Genomic DNA, 27,375 nt, shown 5'->3' on the forward strand with positions numbered 1-27,375 from the left:
ACCAGGTCATGATCTGTACCATAAAATAAATAATTTAAGATGTTGAAAGCTATATTGCAAATATAGTCAAAATAGAACTATATCAAAATTGAAGCACTAGATTGATTTAAGTTTATTCAGCTGAAAGATATTTTTTAGTATGGGAAAATTCTGTACTCTTATCAAATGTTTTTCCTGGAAAGGGAGGAAGCCTTTTTTGTAAAGCTTTAAAAAGAAGTCAGTCTGTCTGTCATTTCCTACATGCAGAAAGCTTCAACCCAAATAGATAACATTAGATGAAATTATAAGCAATTGAAAACAGCATTTTTTAAATGGCAAGTATGCAAAACTAGTACTACAATGGTATTATCTTTTCCTACAATTAAGGTGCATACATGAATCTGGGATAGAATAAAACATAGATTTTAGCATCACAGCTTAGCCGGATAATATTACTCGAGTAGGAGCGTATCATTTACAGAAGTCACCCCAGACAGGTATTGGTGTATTTTTTCTGCTCCACCAAAGCATTTAATGTGTGTTAATGAAGAATCATTCTAGCAAATTCTTGAAAATTCTAGCATTTTTTTATCATTCCAAGACTTGAGTCAGAGGAGCAGTATTATAAAGCTTCAAAGTCCAGCAGTCCATTAATCATGATATTTTGGTGCTGGGCTTTAACAGTTTTCAGAACTTTCAAGTGGATCCAGATTTTGAATTTGCAGAACTTAACTTAACCATTGTAATTGTATTTGGCACATACCTCTGCATGTCTTCAGCAAATATATTAAAGCAACATTAAAGTTTCAAAATCAAGCACTCGGATGTTAGCAGATGGTAAAATTAAGGTTGTCCATTTGACCTTATTTCATGACCCTGTGAATTATGATTAATTTTAAAAAATTACGGTCACATAATAATGAATCAATAATATAGTAGATATTAGTACATATAGTAATACATGTACATACAAGTGGAACAAACTCAATTAATGTACAGGAGGTGCAGTTACATCTGTTAGCCACCTTTTCTGTGTAGCCAAATCTTCATTTGAAAAAAAGCATTCTTAGGAAGTTCTCAATGAAGGTTAATTTGAAACTACTAAAGAGGATGGTGGTAATTCCACTCTGGCACTGAGTGCAGGTTTCTTCCATCCACATGCAGGTTGTTTATCAGTTCAGAAGGCCTTTTCTAGACAGGACACTGTATAAGCACAGTACTCTTAGTTGGTGTCAACAAAGAAATTTCCCATGGTTAATTCTGTTTTCTGCCTTCCTGTTTTTGAGTTTCTAGGTGGAACAAGTTCCAGATGGAGACCAGTTAGTGTCTTGACAGGGGCAATGTGAGCACCTAAACTTCAGCTGCAAACAAATGCATACAAGGACCCATGTTACTGAATGTCCCTTTGTCAAGATATAGTAATAATTTGATGACATTGAACATCCCCAGTGAAACAGCAGTTCCTTGGTATGATACAAGAAGTTTACTGGACAGACATGAAATTAGCACAGGAAATTTTCCCTAAGACAACAAAAACTAACTGAGGTTAGTCTTTACAGTGGTTACTATAGAAATTAAAAAATATGTTTTGATCAGGGTGGCCATATGCAGTTAAGGAATTTGTTTTGATTCATATATTATTTATCTCAGGTATTTGGGAGATGGTGTTGATTAAGTCCTTCACTGTGGATAAACTTGGTGCAGAGCTTAAGAGTGACCACATAAAGACATGTATGTTTCTCCTCAGTTCTGGGGCTGGTGGAGGACTGGCAAATACAGATTGTCTTCATGGCTCCTTTCACCATCCCTCCACAACATTTGACCATAATAATCTACTTTATCAAATAGAAATAGCCAGAGCACAGAAACATAATGCTCTTTATTGCTGTCTCATCTCTGTCTCTTGGAAGTAATGATGAAATTTGTAGCTGGTTAAAGGAAATGGTTTGTTTTCTGCAGTGCTGCAGTAGTGTTGAAATGTCATCACAGAACATAAATGTCTGGAGACCTAATCCTAGCCTCACCGAATTTGTTGGAAGCTGTTCAGCAGAATTTTATAGAGCTGAATTTTCTTTCACAGGCTTTCACAAATAAGGTAAATTATCACTATTCATTTTTTTCCTCATTTTCCTGTCTTGCTGTCTATAGTGCACATATACTTTCTTTAACAAAAGCAATTAAGATACTGGAGCACTCTGCAGTATGTTACTTTATAACACTATTTTCAACTATAGTTTGCCATATATTATTAGCCAAATGTTGAAATCATGATGCCTCCAGGAACATATAAAGGTATTCTTTGTTGTTGTCATAATACTTTGTTTTGAAGAAAATTATTTGGGCTTCACATTCTGGCCCAAGAAGCTGAGTCCATGCTGTTTCTGTCTTATGGCGTGCTGTCAGCATGGATAGCTGCCAGAGCCTGTTAAAGCTACTTTTCATTACCTTCTCTCCAGGCACATAAAAACCACTGCCCACTTTGGCAAAATAGTTTGCTCAGTCAAAACCACCAAGACTCAATCTGTAGCCTTCAATACAAGAGTACCAGCCCAACAAATTAGAAGAGCAGCTTACAGGAGACAATAAAGTAAAAAAGATTCTAAACAGTATATGACACTGTGCAGGTGCTATTTCCACTCATGTTGCTTTATGAAAAGCTGTACAAAACCTCTTAAGATTGGAACTGCAAAATTACTTTTTGTGTCCAGCTATACATGCTGAATTCATAGCTTTCTATTTCTTCTTTTTTATCTGTTATCCTGTAGAGCTGTTAACTGTGATCACAGAGAGAAACTGGAAGCGTATTCTAAGTGGTGAGAGACTGTTTCTTACAGGTTAGTTATTCTTTTTGTATGTGCACCAGTATTACAATTAAGATGATATAATCTAATTTACTAAACAGTATATTGAAGTACTTTCTTTGCCATTCCATCCCCTCATGGTACAGCTATACCTCCATTCACCCGTAAGTTTTTAAGTATTTCACCTGTGGGGAAGGAATGGCTCCTTCAGAGGTACCCGTTATGATAGAATGTTATTCCTTGTCAGCATCTGTCACACGTATCATTACATCAGTCTAAAGGTAATTTAAAATGGATACTGATACTGATGGTTACAGTGTCGAGAGTCAAAAGGTAAAGTGAGTTTGAAATTAGCTGTCCTCATGTAGATGTCCCTTTGAGGTTTTTCTAGGAGGTTTTTTATTATTTAAGCAGATTGTGAGATTTTGAAAATCACCCGCTGCAAATGTGTAGTAGATTTTTCATATCTATTTTTAGTAAAATTGTAATGTACTTAGTTAATGAAAAACATATTCATAATACATGTGAAGACTTTATTCTCTCTTACTCTCTCCCAAACTCTACCCTAAGAGAGGGGAGGTGAGTAAGGTATAGGAAATAGGACCATGGAGAGGTAAGACTGAATTTTTCACCTCCTTTCCTGAAGCGGTACACAGCTGCCATATTTTTTTGTTTAAGGACTATGCTGAAAATTCAGATCTTTCATGGTTAAATTGTCATTTAATGTTTTAGAAAGCCCAAAAGTAAGGTCAGTCTGATTATGTTCCTAAGCCCATTTTAACACAGTTCTTCTCTTTAAAACATTTAAAAATGCTTTTCATGTCAAAATCATCAAATGTAACCCACAAATAAGGTGAAATGCTGCTTGTGAAAGTCAGTAAAGTTCACCCAAAGGATTTAACTTAGGAGCCTCTTAATGGATGAAAGCATGAAAAGTGACAAAGGTTTTAATCTGTCTCTTTTTGATTTCATGTTTTCCTGTTTGTTATGAGTGTACCCAAGGTAGTTAATGTTTTTGCAATTATACCTAACAGTTGGAGGTGTACTTGATTGAAGTGACCCAAATCTTATATAAGTAATTCTGATAATTATCCTGCACTTTGAAAATAAGGCCTGAACTATAATTATTTATGGGAGTGATATTGCAAGAAATGTTCTCTGTTAGAATAAGGCAGATCCTTAGCAAGGTTTTAATGTCCATGGTGAGCACTGTGTCTTTTAAGATATTAATGTAGGTATGCCTATTAATATATATAAAGGACATAAATGCTTAACAGAGGACAGACAAGATAAGTACACGTCTTGCAGTAATCAAGCATTTGCTTTCAGCAAGTCCTTCGCCTAGGAGGAGTCCACTTCAGCAGTATAGTAAAAGTGTTATTTAGGTCCCTCTATAGTTTTGAGGATGCCTCTGATTCTACAAAGACTACAAAGGGATCACATGTTATGCTGCATCTATAAAAACAATTTAAGTAGCTCTAAGTAAGTCTTCGTGCCAATTATGTTAATGAAGTTGCAAAGGGACTGCAAATTTAGAAGTCCTCTAAAGTCCAGTGCTGGCCCAGAAATTCAGAAGCTCCTTAACAAGACATTAAATCAGGCTCTTTAATCTCTCTAATTGGTGCTTTTGAGTACAGAAGAATAGATGAACCCTGCTGTCTTCTAAAAGCAGTAGAACATCTTCACTAGCCAATAATAGCTAGTGAAAATACACTTCTCAGACTGCAAGTCTCCTGTACTAAATAAGAGGCGGAGAAGTTTCATTTCACTGCTACTTGCCAGTGCAGTTTTGCTGTTGAACAGTGCTTGGCTGCAGCTGTGCTCAAAATGGATCAGCTCTGCCCTCCAGGACTGTAAGGTCCCATTCCTAGGCATTGCAAAATATCCTGTCCGTGAGCTAAGGCATGAAACCTAGGAGCAGCCAGAGGAAGTTATCCTGCTGAGAGAATGGGTGGTTCGGTACCATGATTCCTCTCAGGAGCCTTCAAGCCTCTCCTCACAGAATGGGACTTTTACAAACTGATGACCAGTTATTTAAACTTGGGTACTAAAACTTAGAAAGCCTAAAGGTTAACTTAAAGATATTTAAACTTTAGATAACAACTTTCTCTCACAAAAGTACAGCTCTAATGGATCCTAGTTCTTTTAAAACCATAAAGACCAGCTCCTTGGCTGCAGTAAATCCTTACCGGTTTCCCCAAAATGCACGAGGCTTTTTGGTAGCTAAGGAGTTACTATTCATTTAGCATTTTATTTAAAATCTATAAGGTTGCTACTTTCTAGCTTCAGCTTTTGTCCCAATCTCATTTTCAGAGAGATTATCTGCATTCTCTCCAGAGTGACTTCTGTAGTAGTAATGTATGTATATATCAGGGTGACTCAGGCTACACCATCTCCTATCTCTTTTGCCTTCTATGGAAAAGGGAGTAAGACAAACACATATCTCGATGAGTTCCAGCCTTATCATGTCTCCGATTACTTCTGTTCTAAGGTTTTGGTGGAAGTTCTGAAGAACTGTTCTACTTTTTTTTTTTTTCCCAAATAATTTACATTCTTTGGCAACTTTTTATTACCCATGGCTATTAGTTTTCTAGAACAGGTTTACAGGGTGTCATCCTTATGATTTGTGTAAGAACTCCAAGGCAGTATGATGTGACACCTGGCTTGTGTTTCAAAGAAATAATTATGCAGTATAATTTAATTTTTCCTTGACATTCTTCCTCACTACTGGAGGAAGCAAAAAGGCCACCCACTGAGAGAAGAGACATCAAAGCTAATGAATGCACTAGAGGAAGGCTCTGCACTTCTGTGTCTGTCCCATGCTAAGCATAATCCCAGTCATGGAATATCCAAGGAGATTTGCCCTATACGGTATGTCATTTATGTATATTGATTTTTATATTTTATTCCCTCTGGGAATAAAATTTTCCCTGTAGTCCTGCTTTTTTTCCTACTATTTCATCAAAGCCTTTTTTTCAGTCATCTGTAGTTGGCCAAAGGGAACATGCTTTTTCTGTGACTCATTTTTGGTGGTATTTTCATTTTGTTTAGGGGAATCAAAAAGGTCTGTATTTTGTAAGGGTATTTTCAGAATCATTAATTTCTTGGTGTAAATGACTTTTTATTATCATAACTGATATCTGTTATTTCTCTAAATTGTGGGATACACATTTAAATTCATCAGAATATGCAGGAGAATGAAAATTAGCACAGGACTGTACTTCAGGTACAAATGTTGCAATCATAGTAGCTTTTCACTTGAATTATTAACTTGCATATGATCACACCTATGTATGTGTACATCAACAAACACCCACCATTTCACCCTCAAGATCATCCCTCTTTCATGACTAATACAGTCAAAATTGATCTTATACCTAATAAGAAATTTTGGGGAATGGGGGAGATTTAAAAGTTTAGTTCATGTAGAACTCTAAATATTTTAGACAAATTCCAATTATTTTTCTCACACTTGCATTTTCTGAGATTTTTTTTGTTGTTGTTTTAGCAGGAATTTTGTTCATGTTGGTTTTAGATGTGTTACTCAAAAAAGCAAAGTCATTTAGATCTATTTACTAATCTCTTGGGTTTTTAAAAATAATTTATCATGGTTACAACCAAATGGGGGAAGGAGGAGGAAGAAGAGAGAGAGAGACATATCTTGCCAAAATTTTTTTTAAATGTTCACAATGGCCTCTAGGGTAATGCTTTTTAACAAAGTTATCAAATGCAGTGATGTCTGAGTGCCTTGCGTGACAGCTAATTATTCTTCTGGGCATGTTCATTTTAAGGGGTCTTTCCTATATTTCTGCCTTTCATGAGAATACTTCAGAGGAGTGAAGCATGATACATAAAGAGGAGGCTTCACTCTCTTGAAGTATTCTTGTGGAAGAAATACTATTTATAGCTTTTCTCATGTGTGTGTACTATATAGTTGTTTCTACGTAGGTATAGAAGAAGAGTCACATGTGGGTATCCCATTTACCCACAGTGGTAAATTGCTTTGGGTAATGAGTTGTAGTGCAGCAGATATTTTGTTCTAGAACTTTGCACAATAATTTCTTAAATGTTTTCACATCAGCCTGTGTTTCTTGTATATTACTCCAAACCCCTGTCTCTGTCAGATACTTCAGAAATTATTTTGAAAACTGTATTTTGATTTTCCTTCCCTTTCATTCTGACAAACATTTTAATTATCAAATGAAGAATTTCACAAACTGTTTAAGGAAAATCATATGTATACATTCATATTAAAAAAACTTCAAAAAATACTTTTTGTAAAGTGCTTTTTTATTATGCATTGTCAACAGTTACATGATATGGTGCTGTTTCATGCAAGCTGGAATAGTGTTGAGAGAGCAAATGTTAATCCATAAACATGTTAAGGAAAAAATGTGCTAAATCTGCATAAGTTTGTACAGGTTTAAACATGAAACTGTAGAGCCGCTTCAGTTAAGTTACTTTGAATTTGTTACTGAAACAACCACTAGTCTTACTTGCCCAGTGTTCCCAAACCTTGTCCCAGTTCAGCTTAGGATGTTTGGTTTTATTCTGTATTAAAATTTACACACTTTTTTTCCTGTCATGCAGTATAATGCCATAGTAGCAGCTCTAGGAATATCGCAAAACCAGTACTATTCACCAAACGCTTGTGGTTAGCATACAATAACGAGGCCATTTCAAACTAAGTACTGCATGATATTGCCAAAAACCCCTCAAAACCCCAAACCCAAAAAACCCCAACCCAAACACAAATCTTCTAGTATAAGCTAACACAACAAATGTACATAATATGTCATGGAGCAACAGCTCAGCTAAAATAATAATATATAAGAAAAAAAATCTATGGAAATATTTCTTCTTGTTTTGTGCATGCCAGGTGCTTCACATCTTTATTTGTTACAAATGATAAACAGTAAAATTGAATTACTGTGTTTCTTCAGGACAGTCATGTAGTAAAATATTTCTTGCAATGTTCAGGAACATAGAGAAGTTGTTTTAATTACAGACTGAAAAAAAAATCTATTTTATGCATCTTCATTGTCTTATATATAAACTAAGTAATAACGTCTGAGTAATGGACAGTATATAATACAAATTTTCCTACATAATCTCTGGATAATAAATTCTTCAAGATGGACTATAATAACTGGACTTAAGAAATAACTATTTACCACATACTTTATAATGAGTGACAGATGTAGCTGATCATTTAGCTGTTTTATTCATTTTCACCATAGAATCTACTTATTTTAATTCGTTCCTCTACAATGAGCTGTTTGAACTTGACTTTCTTGCCTTGGAATGATGGAACAGCTGTTTATCTTGAGCTCAGTAAATCTAAGCTTGTGATTATGTCATTCTTTGACACTTTGATTATTTCACCTTGACAAGCGTTAATATCATTCAGTTTTGTATCATAATTCCCATGTTCTTTTGAATATGGGCTGCAGGAATTTTTAGTTATGTCTACAGAGTCTGTTAGACCACAACCTAAAACCAGGTTGTCTTTTTTAAGAAGAGATGTTTTCAGAGCGTCAGATAAAATAGTGTTTAAGTTTTGGTCGTATTTTGATTCTTTTCCAATGCATTCAACTCAGTATCAGCAGAGAATGTTGTGTTAGTTGCCTCCTTTAAAACTAATGTGCTATTAGTATGAGACTTCTGACAAGGGGCATCTTTATTAAATTGAGCAAGACCATTAGAGGTAACAGCATCTTCATCTTCTGAGTTCTGTTCATCCCATGAAACAGTTACAGAATTGCTAAAATAGCTGTCATGAGATTCATACATCTCCAATATCTTCATTTCTACACCCATTTTCCAGCTTTGCAAAGGCATCCTGTGATACAGTGCAAATTGCATGGCTTAATGCTGTCATTGGCTTAGATGTAGTTGAGAGAGTTTTTTCCTGCCTACAAATGTTTAGATGTGAAAAAGTGGCATAATTGTTACTGTTATTGTTATTCAAGCTGAATTCTTTGTGATTCTTTTGCGCTGTTACATCATCAATGTTAGTAACCTGTACAACTTCTGAATCATCAGTTTCATTAATTTTTTTCTCTCGCTCCTTCCCAGCACTATGCATGATCACATTATCGCCTTCATTAGTATCCTTTCTGCTTTCCTCCTTGTTTTGTGACCCTTCTGTTTTATTCAGCTTATCTTGCACGTTCCCAGCTTCCTCATCTTTTCCTTTATTGCCTGCTTCATTTTTCTTTGCTTTACAGATATTTGTAGCTTCTTTTTCAGACAGAGAGCTAAAGCATGAGTGCTGATTTTGTTGTGCATTTGCAGTGTCATTTTTATTTTGCTCTCTCACAACATTTTTTTTCTGAGAATCCTTTTTATTGCCCAGAGATTTATTTGTATGTAAACTAGAATCGTCTTGAGCAAAACCTTCTGGGGGCCACTTTGGCTTATTTACTTTAGCCATTTCTTCAATAGAAAATGTTTTCTTAGGTGTTGCATCATCTGTTGAAGGAGGCCATGTCATCTTTAATTTACCTCTTTCTGTGGATTTTTTCAAATTGTTATCCAAAATATCAGGATGAATACCTTCAGTACCTGGGTACAAGTCTTGATCAATTTCTGTAATTGGTTTAGGATCAACAGGTATACTACTAATGGGGTTTGTTTCTTCAGCATGGATACTGCTAACTGAGCTACCTTGATCTTTAGAATTCCATAATTCTTTATGCTGTTTGTGTCCAAAACCTTCATCATAATTTCCTTTTGATTTGAAAAGTTGCTTAAAATGGGGTTTACAATATATTTTTCCATGGAGAGATGCATAATTTCCCAAGCTGCCAAATGGAAAAAAAATATTTTATACTTTTACGTATCATAAATCTACTGTGAGTTTTACACTTAGTATTTCAAGTACCCCTACATGACAGTATATATAAAGAAAGGAAGAGCAAAAAGAGAACAAATTCAGTGTATTGGCCAATTTTGACCACACACACACATGAAAAGTATCTAAAACCTTTAACTGCAAATTTCCATATGGTTTCAAAGTCAAAATGAAGGAGAAGAGTCATGCTTTAGGGTTTAAGAAAGAACATAAACTTAATCGGTTGCTGTACAGCATAAGCCTCAAATAGGAATGTTCCACAGCACTTCAGGGTTCTTGGGACCTTTTTCTTCATCGTATTAAGGACCAAATCCTCTATTTTTCTACAAAATAGGTGGAGAAAATACAGTGCCAAATTTTTTTTTAGCCTTTGTGCAAATTATAGAAATTTGTGTTTAATTATATTTGGGTTCTGCTCCTAAATGAAGTAAAGGAAATGTCTGTAACTAATGTCAGCGGTGTTAAAATCAGAACTGTTAGCCTTTGCAGTCTGATAGAGCAATAAATACTGCATTTCATATAAAGGTTACAAGAGTGGTTTGCTAATGCAGGGAACCATCATCATTCATTTTATGGATGAGGAAAAGTGAGAGAAAATTTGATCTGTGTTCAGATGTCTTAAATTGCACCCACGTTTCTGTGTCTACTGCTTCCAGTTCATGAGCTCTCGTGAAGGTCTGGAACACTCAGTAGGAAGTAATATGCAGAAGAGTGTGGAAGGTACCGGGATGAAGCAGTTCTTTAAAGAATTTAAAGGACTTGTTCCACATTGCATGCAGATGTCAGTAGCAGAGAAGAAAAGGGAAACCCAGGTTACTTCGCTGTCAGCCCAACATCCTACAGGCTGAATAGCCCAGTTGAAAATAATTTCACTGGCTGTATTTATATTCAAATGCAGAATTCTGTGAGTGAACGTGCAGTTACTTCTTACCTTAATTGACTGCCACAGTGGTGACATCGGAAACATGATTTATGAAAATTCTGTTTGTCGGCAACTAGGCATTCCATTGGGTAAACTCTCTGTTGACAGAGTCTGCACGTTTCATTTTCCTGAATCTGCAGTTTCTAGAATGACATATTAAAAAGTTATGAGTTAGTTAAAGCCACATATTATGATTTATTTTTAATTGTATCATGCCATATGTTTTGTTAAAACTGCAGTTTTCTTTATTCATTAACTGGTATCTCAGCTGTCAATTTTAGGCCTTCATTTTTGTTCAACTAACAGTAATACTTTGAAAGTGAAAAACTACTCACCTTTCCCTTTTCAGAAATCCATACATTTGAAAGGACTATTCACTACAACAGGTACAATATTTCCCATTTCTTTGTAATAAATATTTATTTTGTGAAATGAGATAGGATAAAAAAAGGTGTACAAGTATAGGAGGAATTGAGTATAACGTATGTATAATCTTTGAACTACAAGGTGATTTAGAGATCAATAAACAGGGGGCAGATGTTTGAAATTCTGATGAGGAAGTTTTGCTTAATCATGCCAAAAGTACATCAGGGAGTTCCACTTCTGTGGTAACCTGCCAAGTGTACACTCATATGGTCCAGATATGCTATGGACATAAGTATTAGTGATTTTTACAATTTCCATTTTCAGACCTGATACTTTCTTCAGTTAATTTTTAAGACTGAGTTAGCTACAATTATATTAGATAACTATATCAAATGCTTTCTTTTATGAAGTATAATTATTTATAAAGGAAACTAGTTCTTTGTAAAGTACAAAGCATAAATAGAAGGTTTATTTCATACCAGTAAGGGGCAGAAGGAAATAATGGGCAATGTGTTGGGCTTGGAAAAAAGCATGCTGTTCTTCTGTCTTGATTTCTGAATTGCTATGAAAACCATACTAGCAGACAAATACAAATAGGGTGGACCAAATAATTGCTTGTATAAACATATCTCCATTGACAATAGTGATGTCCCTCGACATCGGCAGAAAATTTGGCCCCTTTCAGCATTCTGTCTGGTTTTGGTTTGCCTGCCGGTATTGATTTTATAGTGATTCACAAATGAAGACAGAAAGTGGTGTAGATTTTATAATTACAGCTTTAGTTGCCACATGTCTCTAGTGGCCATAATGAGAGCTGTGAAAAATGCTGAAAATTAAATATCTTCAAAATAATGTAGAAGTTGCAAAAAGAATAAACCACCAGTAAAATCCCCTGAAGAATTGTTAGTCGTGCAATAGAAAGCCTAAAATGCAACCTCAACTTAGTCTCCAAACAGGGTGACAAAGAGAGGCCGGGCAGGTGTGGAGCATAGCGTTTTGGACGTGCCTCCCACCTCCCACAGCATGGACTGCCTGTGTTGGCGGCGGCAGCCAGACATGAGGAATCAGCTTAATAGTCTTAGGTACTAAGACTTTGTGTATTCCAAATGTAAAAAGGGAGGAGAGGAAAGGCACAAGCTTTGTGATACGGAAAGGGATACGGTAACTGGGAGGGGGAAAAAGATGATATGTCTCGTGGAAAACTGTCTCGCTGGGTGGTTATACTTCATTTAGTTGGATAGTTGATAGCGTTGTGCCTCAGAAGGCAACAGTCAAGAGAAGAGAAAAAGAGGGAATTTAAGGGAAGTTTATCTCAAAGCGGCTTCCAGGACTGATTAGTGGAGCCAATATTCATCTTCATGAAAATGAATCACGTATTGGGTGTCAATGGCGAGGTTTTGGTAGCTGGGGGCTGCAGGGCACCTCTCTGAGGAGAGGCCGGGGCTGCCCCCTCCTGGACGCAGCCGGTTCCAGCCGGCTCCAGCGCACCCACTGCAGGGCACAGCTGAGCCCCTCACCCACGCTGGTGGGGCCTCTGGGAAAATGTATTCAAAAAGGGGCAAAATGCTGCACGTGCAGCGAGGACTGAGGGGAAAAATCATAAGAAACAACCCTGCGAACACCAAAGTCAGAGAAGAAGGAAAAGAAGAGATTCCCCTGCAGCCTTTTGAGGAGACCAGGGAAGCAGGTGTCTCCTCACAGCCTGTGGAGAGGACCCTGCTGGAGCAGTCACCCACACTGCAGCCTGTGGAGGACACCATGCCAGAGCAGGTGGGTATTACCATAAGGAATTACAGCCTGTGAACAGCCTGTGCTGGAGCAGGAGAAAAGTGTGAGGAGGAGGGAGCAGCAGAGAGGGACTGGTGTGGACTGACCCCAGCCCCCCATTCCCCATCCCCTCTTGTGCTGCTGTGGGCAGGGGCAGGAGGTAGAAGAGTCAGGAGTGAAGCAGTAAAGTTGAGCCTGGGAAAAGGGGGCAGGAGGGGAGGTGGTTTAGTGTTTGTCTTTGTTTCTCACTATCTAAATCTATTTTAATTAACAATTAATTTTCCCCAAGTCAAGTCTATTTTGCCTGTGAAAGTGATTGCTAAGTGATCTCCCTGTCTTCATTTTGTCCCATGAACTTTTTCATCCTGTTTTCTCTCCCTGTCTTGTTGAGGAGAGGGAATGAGAGAGTGACTGGATGGGGGTCTGGCAGGTCAAGCCACCACACCAGAACGGTCCTACAAAATCTGTGAGGGAAAGGCTGGCCTACTATTTCAGATCATCAATATTTAGAGAACAGATAGAAGACATCCAAAATGAAATCCAGAGGCTTGACCATATGAAGAATTCAGTATTCTACTGGTACTGGGTATTTCAACTCACTTTTAACATGCTTGAGTATACTGAGTCTGTCTGGGATGCAGTTAATTTTCTTTATAGCAGCTCATATGGTGCTATGTTTTAACTATTGCACAGCATCAAGGCCTTTTCTTCCTCCCACTCTGACCCCCTTCCCTGCCCCAAGCTGGGGATGTACAAGAAGTTGAGAGAGGACACAACCAAGACAGCTGATCCCAACTGACCAGAGGGATATTCCATACCATTTAACATCATGCTCAGCAATAAAAGCTGAGGGAAAAGAGGAGGAACAGGGGATGTTCAGAGTTATGACATTTGTCTTCCCAAGTAACTGTTGTGCATGTGAGGCCTGGCTTTCCAGGAAGTGGCTAAACATCTGCCTGCTGATGGGAAGTAGTGAATCAACTCCTTATTTTGCTTTGCTTGCACCCCAGCTTTGCTTTATCTATTAAACTGTCTTTACGTCCACCCACAGGTTTTCTGGGCTTTTGCTCTTCTGATTCTTTCTCCCATCGCACTGTGGGGGAACGAGCAAGTGAGGGAGCGACTGTGCGTGGACTTAGCTGCCAGCCAGGGCCAACCCACCACATTATTTTGTTGGACCACTGCTAGACTGTGCCCCATTTACAGGATCACAAGCTACTCATGTTTAATTCTGCTGCTAGCATGAACAGAGGTAGCACCCTTCTCTTCTTAGTGCACAGAGTTGGGAAACCCAAAGCAGAGCTTTCTGCTTAGGAGTTATGAAGGTACAGGAGCATTTAGCTTTGTTCTACCATTTTCATTGCTGTTCAAGCATAAGCATTCTGTTCATGTATTTCAAATGGCTAAAGCTATGGTAACATCTGGTTTTCCTACAGGATCCCATCCATATTCAGTGCCCAAAATAGATGCACAAAAGGAGAACATTGATGTTCATCATGCAATGGCATGTGTAATATTTTCTTATGTTTCAAATGCATAACTTTGCAATCTAAATACTATTTTAGTACAATTTTTAAGTAACACATGTGCCATGAGAAAAAAGGCATGTTTTATTTTCAACATTTACTTCATATATAAATATTCATATATATTCTCACATACTTGATATATTTAAAAAGTTAACTTCAATATGAAACAAATAACAAGCTCAGCTTTTTGAGGGATACTGAGTGGGTCCACTCCTTAGTGATGTGAAACCTGGACTCTGACATCAGGTAAATGGGTTTGCTGCCTTAATTCAGACTAGGGCTGTATCAACTGGTAAAATTGCTCTGCAGGAAATAGCAGAAAAATTTTTAAAATTACATGTTAGTTTGTAAACCATTTCAGTAATTTTACTCAAAAAAGGAAACCCACCAAAACATAGTTCATTTTGTCTTAAGTCACATCTTGTGCTTTAATAAACTAAAACCAGATGTGCACAAAACATGACCATTATTTTCTCTCTAGAGCTATTTTATACAGGCAACATTTTACTGCAGTTAGGAGGATGTTGCATTAATTTTAAGCATGAGAAGTCAGGTACATTCTGTGCACATTTTCTAGCATGTTAATATTTCTCAAATACAACAGCAATGCTATTCTAATTTTAATACCTATTTTTATTTTAGTATCTTTTTTTAGTTTGCTCTACATAATTCTTCAGGATAGCTCTTGTAGCGTTAACCCTCATAATGGTGGAAGAGATGGTAGCTAGAGGCTTTCCCAACAGTTCCAGTGTCTTCAGCTTGTCAGCCTTCTTGTCTTCATGGAGATCTATTTGGATTCTTATGCTGTATTTTTGTACTACTTGCTTATCGTTATTATCAAATTCAGAATCAGTGTGCTTTGCTGTGGTGTTACAGGGGCTGCTGCATCTTGTGTGGGACCTTGATCTTGCTTGTTTGATTTTTGTGACGATGTTTCAGCTGGACTTAATTCCTCTGAATCCTCTGTGTGCTAGGGCTGTGTTTCAACTAACTGTTTTGCCTTGCGCACAGCACCGCTCATGTTATCCTCCACTGAGATTCCATGTATCACTTTAATTTCCACCAGGTCTTTGTTGGTCACAGGTAAAGGCTGCATTTCAAACGACCAGTGTGCTATCCCGACATGCCTCTTTTCAGTGTCTTCTCTATGGACAGCTTCATTCTCCAGTCTTTGACCAAAGCTGTCTCTGGTAACAGACAATGGGTGAGGTTCAAAATGCTTTATGCTTTTCACACTTCCTTTAAGCTGTTTTAGCTCAGACCTCAGCAGCAGCAAGTTAAGGACACTCACTGGGTAGACCACAGGTTCTGTGCTTCCAGCATGTGCTTCAGAGTCTTTCCAGCACCACAAGAAACTTGTCGGCTGCGAGTTTCATCTGATGTTTGTTATTCATCGTGATGAATTTTATTCCTAGAGTTCAGTGGCTGCATTTCAAACATACATGTGACTGCTTGAACACCTCCTCTAACTAGTGCAAGAGCCTTGTAAGTAGTTCCTGCAGAGCCTGGAGCATGTGCATGCACTGCATCAAGAGGCTGGGCCTGAAACATCCAGCCTATGTATTTAACATTTCCACCTGCAATGGTTTCCTGGTCTGCAATGCTTCTAGCTTTATCTGGGTCTGGCTGGTCATCTTTAACTGAAACAAAATGATGGTTCTTAAAGACCCATCTTATAGAGAGAACCTCTCCTCTCTGGATTTCACACCACTCTAAGTATTGTTTTTCTGGTCTTGTGAACATCTGAATGATGAAGGCAAAGCCATATCTAGCCTGCTGCACTGACATCATATTTTTGTGTTTCAGATTCAACAGCTAAAATATTAGAATTCTCACTCAGGTAATGTTTCTCTAAGCGTTTTCTTAATTGCGGGTGGAAATGTTTGTTTGAATGTCTTAGTTCACATAAATTGCTTTGCTTTGGGTACAGATCTGTGGAGACAGTGGGCTTTGGAGGGCTGGACGATTCAGTCGACTGGGAAGTTGCTGTCATTTCCAATAGAACTTTCACATAAGTAGTGGAAAACTTTTCTGTGCTTCCATATTTATGGAATCTGGAGCAAATAATTCCAGAAGTAGCAGTTTCATCCTGTTTTTCCCTTGGTGTAGAAGTTTCCTGCAGTCTGCTTGCTGAGGTAGTAGAAGATGAAGTAACTGTTGAAGGTAATGTAATTTCTTGGTACGTATTTTCAATCTTTAGGGAACAAAAGTGGTTGGTTTTTTTTCAAAGTATGGAAACATAGAAAACAATTTTTATATTCTTCACAAAAGCTAGTTCTGCAAGGATCCAAGCAATAGGATTATAATAAGATCTGGAAAGACAGAATCCATCAGCTATTGCTTAGAATGCATAAAACCAATCTTTTGAACTAAGAGCTGTGCTATTTGCACCATAGCATATATGTGAAAAGAAATGTGGAATTTATACAAAATGCGAAATGATTATTGAGCAGTCTTGGAGCTTTTGCTGCAACAAATGCAGACTTTGCATTATAAGCATAATTATAAGCATAATATAATTATAAGCATAATATAATAATTATAAGCATAATATAATATAAGCATAATATAATTATAAGCATAATGCAAAGTTATGCTGTGGCTTATGCTCATTTTCATTTCTTCTGAAAATGACATTTTCTATGCTTCTGAGAATCTGTGGTGACAGAAATTATACATATTTACAGATTCAAAACAAGGAGAGAGGAAACTTCAGCAGAGGAGGACAGGAATGCAAAAATTTTTATAAAGGTTTACTTTTAATTGTTTGTCATATACTGTAAGTACTTGTTGAGCCTTCTAACGTATTTCATATTACATTATGTGCACTTGATTCCTAAAGTCCATATATTCCCACCACTTTCATAGGTTACATTTTTAATCACAATTAGTCAAAATAGAAATTCAGACTACACAATGGACCGATGTCTTAACTTCACCACTTCTAATTTGCATAAAGAAAGATCCCTCTTATTAAAAGCACAGACCTTTACTTCTTTTGCAGGTGTTGCGGTATCTCTGTCAGAGTGAAGAGCCTTTTCCTGAGGTGTCCTTTCAATCTGCTGTTTTAAAATCTGCATTACAGTTTTTGGTAGCTCTTCATTCTGAGCTGCATTGATTACTGCAGTGGGAAAAAGAATAAAAAAGATCGTTTTTCCTCCACCCTGCATCTTATGAAATTGACTTTATCAGTGAATTATAAACCATTATTACATTAGAAAAATTGTACTTAACCTTGCAGAAGTCTAGAGAGTCACTTGATCATGAACAGAAATCCATAGTGAGAATGACAGAATAGTTGTTGAGGGACATGTTATCACCTGCTGTTTTGCCATACCTGAGTGGTGTGGCAGGGATAAAGGTTGACTGGGGTCTGTGGGAGACTATAATGTGTGAATTCAAATACCAGGACTAAACTGCAGCAGCAGCAGTGTCTTCACACTGTGGTCATATTCTGCAGGGCTATAGTTCAGCTATAAATTGAACCTTTCTCATCCACAATTTTCTATATACACGGGCTAGTGTTTCCCTATGTTTTCAAACAATTCGTCAAGTCCCCAGTTCTTTTAGGCAACTGAATGCATATTTAAAACCACCTCCTTCTGCAAAAGCCATCTTTCCATACCAAATTCTAAACTCGTTTTTAAGTCCTGTTGAAGTCTATGAGTGTGCTTTGCTGAGAATTAAGAGCAATGTGCATTGTCATGTTTGTATGCTAGTAGTGGTACACTTGTGCAAGACATTTGCCATTGCTCATTTGAGAGCCTTTATTCTCATGCCACTTCTTACCTGTTTCATCCCTGTGCTGAGTGAATGTAGAAGCCATTTTTATCTCATGAGTAACTTGCTCGTGATGAGAAACCTGTGCACAAAACCTTCACTTTACTACAGGATTTAGTGCAATATGTAAGAATTTTCCATACTTCTGCAACTGTATTTAAAATGTTACGTCAAAGAAAAAAATGAATGGAAACCTAATTAATTACCATGGTAAAACAATAATAAATTAAAAACACTTAATAAAACACCTTTAAAAATTATTATGCACTCCCTAATAAGGGAGGCTGTGAATAAAACATCTAGATCTCGCTGTACCAAGTGGTAAAAGAGGAAGAAGCAAAGCAGATATGTATCAGCATCAGTATAATTATCCAATGGCATAATTATTAATTGATATAGTTACCTCTTGTGTTTGAGAGGCTTCCATTTGACTTTCTTTGGAGGTCATTTCATTGCATTCAGCTTCTCTGGTGCTGCTTGATACTGTGAGCTGATTGCTACATGACATTTCCTAAAAGCAAATAAAAATAATCAAACATTAACAGCTAACAGTAAATTGTTTTTTTCTTTTCTTTTTTTGCCTATGAAGGTTTTTCACAAATAAATTCTAATGTAAGTGGTGTAACTGTCATTTTACAGCAGAGTACCATTGTTATTATGATTGATATTTGTTGCCATAAAAGTTGGAACAGGCTTTTTTATAACACAGAAGATGTCAAGTAATTTCTGTTACTGCAGCCAGATTTTGACCAGCAGATACAAAAAGCTGTATGAATACTACAATATATAATTAGACTGGAAGGGGACAAAGGTGACTAGGAAGACTGGTCTGGCTTTGCGTCCTGTGCCATCAACTTGTTACCTATCAGCGGTATGATGAGGCTTATGCAACTTCGTAAAAGGAAGTTTAAGAATATGTCTATATAAGACATGCTGACTTCCTGCATATGCTTTCTACAGCTCTTCTGATGCAAAAATCATGCTGAATTGCAGTTGTGAAAAATCTGACCCATAGGCTAACCAGAATATCCTATAAAATATACAGGCTAGCATTCTATCTACAAGTCTGACAACTGCAGTGTAATAAACAGAGCATATCATTCAGTGTTTAAAGCGCTGCCTGAGATGTCCGTATAAATGAATTTCTGAGGTTATCTATGTTTAGTTTGACTCCAGATTCTGGCAGTAATTTGTATTCTTATTTAAAGTCTGTCGCAGAACCTGTATTACCTCACATTACCTGTGTCATGGAGTACTTTGAGACTTAGTGATTAGAAGAAATAAATCCTAAGGATTGATATTATTAAGATATCAGTTCTGTGCTTCCTCTCTCGCACACTAGCATGCACACAGAGACATCTAACAAATAAACTCACTTATGTAAAATTAAATTTTCTTCTTCTTTGTGAGAAGGAATCTTGCCTGTTAGTTTCTACCGATAATAACCTTTCAAATGAAAGGAGCTTCTGGTCCCTCCAGCAAGAGCTTCCCAAGTGTTCAATGTAATGTGAATGTAAATGGAGGCAGCACTGTGTTTCTGAGATCGCTGCTATACATCTAGCGCAACACAGAGCTATAAGCTTCCTGTATCTCAAATCCTGACACCTCCCTGAAATCCAGCTCATTGTGAGGCAGGAAATTAGCGCTCTCCCTTAGTTACCCCATGACAAAGCACTTATTTATGGAATTTATTCCACCTTCAAACTAAAGAATGCTTACACTGCTTGCATCTTCACTAACATTTCTGCTGAATCAATGTAGGGGAGCATCCATTGCCTGGCCCATAATTTCTGCCATACAGTAGGCAGCAAGGGTTCTTTGGTTCTGTGGCAGAGAAACAACATGCATCCCCTTCATGGGCTTTAGGAATTCTCTTCCACCTCTGTGCTGCCAAATCATTTCAACTATAAGATGAATTAAAATTATATGAACAAAAGGTAGAATAAATTTTCTGATTACTGGCCCAGTAAATGCTTTAGTGCATTAACAGTATCAAAAGCAATTCTATCTACTGCAAAGTTTGAACTGCCAAAGTGAGGTAAGGCTTGAAGGAGAGCAAGTCAGAGCATGGTTACACTCGCAGGTTCTGTATGTGTAACAGTTGTGACAGAGTCACACAACATGAGGAGACGTAGAGCTAACCCTGTACACATTTGAAAAGAGGTTGTTCAAAGAAAATGATGTGCAAATTTTTCCATCTATTCTCTGTTTAATGGCTATGTGTAGGTGTATGTCTAATAATGCCTTTTCATTTTATATGGATAAGCTTTTCAATATATTTATGCATCTATATGCTTTTTTCAGTTAAGATATGGTTTTCTGTTCCAATATGCATGTTTTAGATATGTAAGTCAAGTTCTCATTACTGGAAAGGCTCATTCATGAGACACGAAATATGTTCATGATAGTCATTATGTGTCCTTTGAATGGTGTGGGGTATTAAAAAGGAATATAATTAGGCTTGATGTAGTCAGGAAGCAAATCTAATCTGAATGTCACTACTGCTTTATTGCTGTAACTTTGTACTGCTTATGAAGTAGTTGCCATATTGCAAAAGATTATAATCGTTTAATGCGACAGCTATGGCTGTCTAAAATGCAGCCTAAACATTATGGGCCAGATTTTGATGATATAATTACATGGCCTTGCTCTGGGCATGCAGGGAGGAAGAGGGACTTGGAGATTCTCATGTTTTGTGCATCTGTTAAGATGGCTAATTGAAATTCTAGTGACAGAGGGTAAAATGCTGCTTCTTTATTATTCCAAACAAATGGAGAGCAGAAAGACCTGTGGTTTAATGCCTCCTCTGTAATGGCCAACTGTTGTATATAGGATAGGATATCCTGTAGGTCGGATTAATTCAGTCTACCCCATTAGAGTTGGTGGCATGTTTCATAGACCCCATAGATTTTGGAGAATATTCTGTAGAATTATTTGATGATCCGTATGGAATAAAGTTGCTCTTCTCTTATTAAGCAGGAGAAGTTGTGCCTCTAATGCAGGACTGCGGCTGAAGACCATGTTCTAGATTTAATACTAGTTAAGAGTTATGCTTGTGGGAACTCGATCCCTTTATTTGTTTCTGTGGAATACACAATTCCTGCTGTACTGTGCGTTATTTAAAGGTTATTTAATCAACCAGATCCTGCATCATGGTGTCAGGAGGGAACAGCTCCCCCCCTCTAGGTTGTGCCGGGGAGAACAGACAGAACTCAAGTCATTTTTGGTGGCAGGAGTGAAAAGACAAGTATTGCAATTGCTTTTCCCATGGCCCAAGAGTCACCTTTAAATTAGTTTTTGTTTATTCTATATCATGAGTGAGCTTCAGAAAACACTGTCAGCTGGATGATTGTTGATGTGCTGCTAGCTCACGAACAGTTCTTACAATCATTTTATTTTTATTTCAGATTTTCATCGCCCTCCATTCCCTTCCATTTGTTTCAAGTCAGCCTTTATGGAGGCTGCTGGCCTTCCCATGCATACCTGTATGGTACTTTATGCAAAGGGCTATAGTGTCCTGTTGTGTCTCTGGTTAATAAGTCATTGTAACCTAAACCAATACTATTTAGAAAATAAAGATGTAAATCTGAGAATAAGTCTGTATACATTTTGTTAGAAGAGTGCATTTTTATGTAGGCATTCAGATTCTGTTACTGAAGAGAACTGTAATTGCCACGTGTGTTATTTGTTAGTGGCCCAGATATCAGTTTTAGTGCCTCTGCGCTGCAATAATTTAGATAGAATTCTTATTGCAAAATGTGCCAAGATTTGAATTTTCAGTAACTGTATTTTAGACCAAGGTTTGCTTTTTTGTGGTGACATTTTTGCAGTTTCCTTCTGTTGTGACAACAGACAAAACATACTTTCCCTTTCAAAGATAAAATTGGTTTGAGGATCAGAATATGTATGCTGTTATATGCATACGTACATAAAACACGTATACAATTCTATATATGTATCTGTGTATTGTTCAAGGGGATCAAATGGCCCAAAAGCTTGTCCAAGCACAAGAAAGTCTTTAACTCGCTCACATTTGAAACATATTTCTTTTAATTGAACTATACATTATAGTCATCATATAAACTCTGTGGGAAGTTGGCTAATATATCATTTATGTATTGGCATATTTAGAACTTACTGTTCTAAATGATCAGTATCATTATCAGTAGTTGTATGTATATACTCAGGGTGTTTTGGGCACTATATAGAAGATTTTCATAGAAAGACGAGGTTTTCACCATTCACTAACATTGTCCCGTTATTCAATCTTTTCCTCTGCGATCACTAGAAAATGGACAATTGCTATGCCAGCTATCTTAGAAAATTTGTCTGAAATGACCCTCAATGAAGGAGGTGTAGCTATACCTGTGTCATTCCTGACACATGATACTATATGGTTGAGTGAATATGAGATACTTTCAATATATTCCACTTATCCTTCTTATGGAGGAGGTTCAGCTCACCTGCCAGAAACGGCTTGTTTCTGACGCTGGATGGTGAGACTCTGAGCAGCTAGCTAGCTGAGCTGGTGTAGCAAACCACTCCAGGCCAGGATTTGCTGGCCAATAACACTGAAGCTCATGACCTCTTCTCAGCTTGGTGGCTGAGGATAAAAGGTGCTAATGATGCCAGTGGTCAAATTAAAGACCAGGTCTCTGAACAAACTCTGGTTGAGTTTGTGAGCACATGTCAATTCTTGGATCAGTTTTCATTGCTCCTCACCATTTTGGACAAGAGTTTAGTGCATCCTACTGGTAATATGGCACCTTTCACAAGGTGAACCAATCTCCCTTACAATGAAGAGAGCTATGGGTGATGGATGCTGCCTGAGAAAAACAGAAAGATAAATAGTTATTCTTTGCATATTTGATGTCAATATTTTGAATGAAAAGCCATGCGCTCCTTATGCAATAATTGAATATGTAGTAAAACATTTAGCTGTTTAGATTACTGTTTAAAAAATTAATTACTTCCTTATTTTAGCTTGGATTAATAGTTTGAATTTATCCATATCTAGAGATCTGTCTTCAGACTACGTGATTTCTCTGTTTTGCCCCAGGATTGATTCAGTGACCTTGAATAATCTTTCAACTACCTAAGTGTATAATCCCATTTTCCATGAGAGTGCAGTTACGTTAGATAGAAATGGGATTTTATGGTCTTGCAGTAAGTTATTTAACCTAAATTTAAAGATTGTTCCATATAGTCTGAGTGATTTTATTTCCTGTGAATGTGACTATTTCTGCTGATGATTTGAGAGTGCCTCCTCAACTAGCCACAGAGGACAAATACATAGATAAGTATGCTTAGAGGTCACATCTTTGTTGAAGAAGTGGAACCATCATAGTGGCTTTGTGGAGAACTAGAGATCACTGTTAGGCCAGGGAAATGCATCTTCACATCACAGAAATGAAATTATTTGGTTCTGAGTAACAGAAAAAGTTACATAATTTCTGTACATAGTTCTGCATTTCTTCATCCAGATAAATGGCAGCTAGGTTGGTCCACATCATCAGAAAAGTACGTGCATAACACTTCCTGTTACCAAGATTATGCTCCAGTATGATTACATGCAACTATGGGATTTTTCTGCTTAGTTAAAAATGCTTTAATACATCTGCAACAAACTCTGTCTTCTCCCCTATAGACTGGAGTTTTGCTTTTTCTCTGTGCAAAATGATGATATTGGTATTAATGTGTAAGAAATGAGACATGAGTGGTAGATAGGATGATAGTTATTTAACATGAAAATGAACCTTTGGCAGAATGTAGATGTGTCCTCTTCTACAAAGCAGGAGAGCAATATTGCTTAAAAATCTCTCCAAGAAGTGCAGGATGGTAAAGCACTTTACTGTGCCATTACTGTTTTTCAGAGTGCACAGGACAGATTGTGCAGTGTGTTTTATTATAGGGGATTTCACATAGTCCAAAATCATTATCTCCTACAACAATTTTTCATGGTATATGCTAATGAAGTAATAAAATGTAAAGACTTTTTATCTAAAATAACACTTAGCTGCTGCTTTGTTCTACTTTTATGTAGCATCTGGGTTCTTCTGTGCAATTTTTGATATGTTTAGGGGAGTTGATTAGATTTAATTCAATGGAAACAGGAAAGTCCTTTTGAAAGAAAATGGCTTAACATTACATCAAGTGCAATATATGCAAAATATCACCATGATACTTGATAATGAATTACAGTCTTATAGACAAGGTTCAGTATAAAATACTGCTATGGTAGTAACCTGTTTTACTCATCTATTTGCTCTAAGTCTAGCATTGCCTATATTGAGTCTTCATCTGCATAAAAAAAATAATGATTCCTGTAGTATATCTCAGAAAATTCTGTGAGTATGAACATTAGGGAAACAGCTCATTGATAATGAAAACTCTTCAGTAAAGCAGACAATCATATTTCTTCCTCAAGCTATCTAGCAGGGCATACTTCATTTGTTACAATTAAAGATGCTATTGTTACCTGTACAAATTTGTGCTGGTGCTGGTACTGAGCAAAGGTCTTTTGTGAAGAGGTCATCTGCACTATCTCAAATTGTTTCCTCACTGCTGCCAGGCCACCAGGCACAGTACAGAACTTGGTTTTCTCTGAAGTCTAGAGTGATAAAATAAGGTCAGTTGTTTTCCATTTGCACTAAGAACATAGTTCTACAAGCTGATTTTTTTTAAAAGTAGTTAATAATAGTATGCTATAATGCTTGTAACTTTCAAATGGAAAATTTGGAAACATTTGGTTATGTCTGTAGCCTCTTATAGGCAACTTCCACTGACGTAATCTGTAAAAACCTACTTATTTTAACAGTACACATGAATTAACATCAGCATTCAGAATAGACACATTAATAAGATAGTTATTTTTCAGGTGTTGTCATCAAAATACAAAACATATACGTATGTTAACATTAACTGTTCAATCTCATTGGCCCATTTTACAATGAAAAATTAGGACCTGCTTATTATGAAGTTCTTTTAGAATTTAGCCTCTTCCCTGGAAGTGTTCAGGGCCAGGTTGGATGGGGCTTTGAGCAACCTGATTTAGTGGAGGGTGTCCCTGTCCATGGCAGGGGGGTTGGAACTAGGTGATGTTTAGGGTCCCTTCCAGCCCAAAGCATTCTATGATTCTATGAACTGAGGTTTAGTGCTTACACCTGATGAGTAAGTAAGCAGATCATAAAAAAAACAGATTTTTTCCCCCCTCTGTGATGAGGGCAGCATGATTCTATATGTACATAGATGTGTGAATGTGAAAAGTAATTATTTTAGTGAATGAACATTTCAGGCACACCTTTCCAGCCATTTGGAGATATTTAGAAGGGTAAATGCAGTTACGGGTCTTGTAAGGAAATGTATTAATTCCTTTTAATGGGACCAGATATGCAGTTGCTTTTTCAGGCAACTATCCATTTCAGCAAGAAATTGCTAGGAGTTCCAGGATATAAATGAAGTAGTTCCTGTGTGCTCAACGTAGTTAGGTTGGGTCAGGCTTCACACAGTTCTTTTCTTTTTGAGAGAAAGTACTAAGTTCAGCAATGTTTCCAATTGCAGGAGTAGGGAATTGGAACCTTCTCAGCCATGTGAACTGCAGGAATCAGTTCCAAATATACACAGGCAATTAGGAAATAAGGAAGTCAGCAGGCAGGAGTTTGGTGGTTGGAAACCCAGACTCCAGTGATCGTGACTGGTGGCTGTTTTCACTATGTGGCTTCTGGGCTATCCAAACACCCAGAAGGTCCCTTCAGCTGCAGTAGACCGCTTCTCCCAAGATCAAAGTGCAGGTAAGACTGGGAATCCTTCTACAGCTCTTCTTGCATATGGACAAAGATGTTGCTGGCTGGTGAGAGCTGTATTGTAGTCCTTCTTTTGCCAGATATGCTCTCTGATTTACAGAAATTACTCTGGCCTAGTTTACAGAAAGAAAAAGATGTTCTACCCATGTGCTGAAAGTTTAACGTAAACAAAGACCATCGTCATTCTAACATCATGGAAAGCCAGCATAATGCCGCCATTTCCTGATACACGGGGGCAGAACTACAACTTCTAGGTAGGATTTTAAGATACAGTAAAAATACACTTTTTACCCCTTAGTATTTCTGCAGAACTGAGTCAGATTTTCCTAACTCTCCTGGCTGAGATCTGAAGACCTGATTTTCAGATATGCCTGACTGATAATTACATTTGTGGTGAAGTGGTCTTGCTCTATTTTAATAGATTATAAATTCTATTAGCCAAATACTTTATGTGCCACCTGGTATTGATATTAAACTTTGCTGTAAAATACCTAATCCCTATTGATAGACATGTAGAGAGATGAGTAAAACAAAATTAAATATTTTTTTTCTAAATAGTTTTTCATATAATGCCCATTTTAAAATAATTTTATTCTAAACCAATACTTTTTCATACACCTTGTCTCACAGAGCTGCTATTTTAAAATACAGCAATTTCAGATTCTTTAGTTTGAACAGCAAGAGGTCTAAACTTAATGTGCTTTTGAATATGATTTTATTATTTCGTAATATTTTTAGTAATGCAGAAACCGCTGGGTTTTGTCATTATGAGCTGAAAGAATAACTGTGTTGCTAATCTGTCTAAAGCCTATAGTCCTAATAAGTGCAGTTCATGCAACAGCGGAATAAAAAGAACAGTACTTCCAATGAATTAAAAGCAATTGTCCAAATGACCAAAGGTGTATAGCATGAAAAATCTCATTCAGTAGAGACAGAGACTGATGCATCAACACATTTGCTAAGTAGATTTGGTAATTTAGGTTTCAAATTTTGATCCCCATAGCAGTCCATCAGTCAGCTTGTATAAATAAAGAATGTAGGATATGTCACTATGCAAAGCAAACACAGAGCTAAGAAGATAAAGAACCTTGATATCTTACGTGAGGAAAGGAGTTGCTACCCTCTATCTCAGACACAGCAGCCTTGTACATAGCCATTCTTTCTTTTAAGGAGACAGTCTCCCGGAAATCCAGCGGTGTGTTATCAGCCCTAGGAGTGCTCTCTTTAGGTAGTCCTCTTACAGGTTTGCGAGAACCCACTGTAAGTACAAACAGACATTGTATTTTTTCAGAAGGAACAAGTACCTTTTTTCCAAATCTTGAAAGAAAAGCAGTAGTAGAAAGGAGTAGCATTATTAACATTTTAGCAACTGTATCTTATTTTCAATTTAGAATTTACTGAGTACAGAAAAATTTATTTCAATGAAGTTTTTGACATTGGGGGAAATTCCTTAGGGAAATAACAAAAAGATTTAAAAAAAAATCCATAATCATTTTATAGTGTTACATTTGCATTATTTTATACTGTAAAAAGTCATTGTAGGTACTACAAATAACCAATTATAATTAGATAT

General features: G+C 37.0%; 2 protein-coding genes across 2 annotated transcripts in view; both read right to left on the reverse strand.

Moving 5' to 3' along the window:
* Nucleotides 1-27,375, reverse strand: part of B3GALT1 (beta-1,3-galactosyltransferase 1) — a 324,178-nt gene that overhangs the window by 217,042 nt on the left and 79,761 nt on the right. The window lies entirely within an intron of this gene.
* On the reverse strand, nucleotides 8,566-26,959 carry XIRP2 (xin actin binding repeat containing 2). Its single transcript, XM_010313684.2, has 7 exons — nucleotides 26,903-26,959; nucleotides 24,479-24,610; nucleotides 18,404-18,511; nucleotides 18,010-18,082; nucleotides 17,208-17,341; nucleotides 10,568-10,701; nucleotides 8,566-9,586 (listed from the first exon to the last, which is right to left on the reverse strand). The coding sequence occupies exons 1-7, from the start codon at nucleotides 26,957-26,959 to the stop codon at nucleotides 8,566-8,568; spliced, it is 1,659 nt and encodes a 552-aa protein (XP_010311986.2).

This window comes from Balearica regulorum, chromosome 6 (assembly GCF_011004875.1).
Source record: "Balearica regulorum gibbericeps isolate bBalReg1 chromosome 6, bBalReg1.pri, whole genome shotgun sequence".
Classification (NCBI taxonomy): Eukaryota; Metazoa; Chordata; class Aves; order Gruiformes; family Gruidae; genus Balearica; species Balearica regulorum.

Bases quoted from the DNA above. Each gene is read 5' to 3' on its own strand.
- XIRP2 (XM_010313684.2), bottom strand. From the start codon at position 26,959: ATGGCTATGTACAAGGCTGCTGTGTCTGAGATAGAGGGTAGCAACTCC. The intron at 24,611-26,902 runs GTAAGATATCAA...TTATCACTCTAG, and splicing joins GTAGCAACTCCTTTCCTCAC to ACTTCAGAGAAAACCAAGTT. The intron at 9,587-10,567 runs GTAAGAAGTAAC...TCCATTTGGCAG, and splicing joins CACTGTGGCAGTCAATTAAG to CTTGGGAAATTATGCATCTC.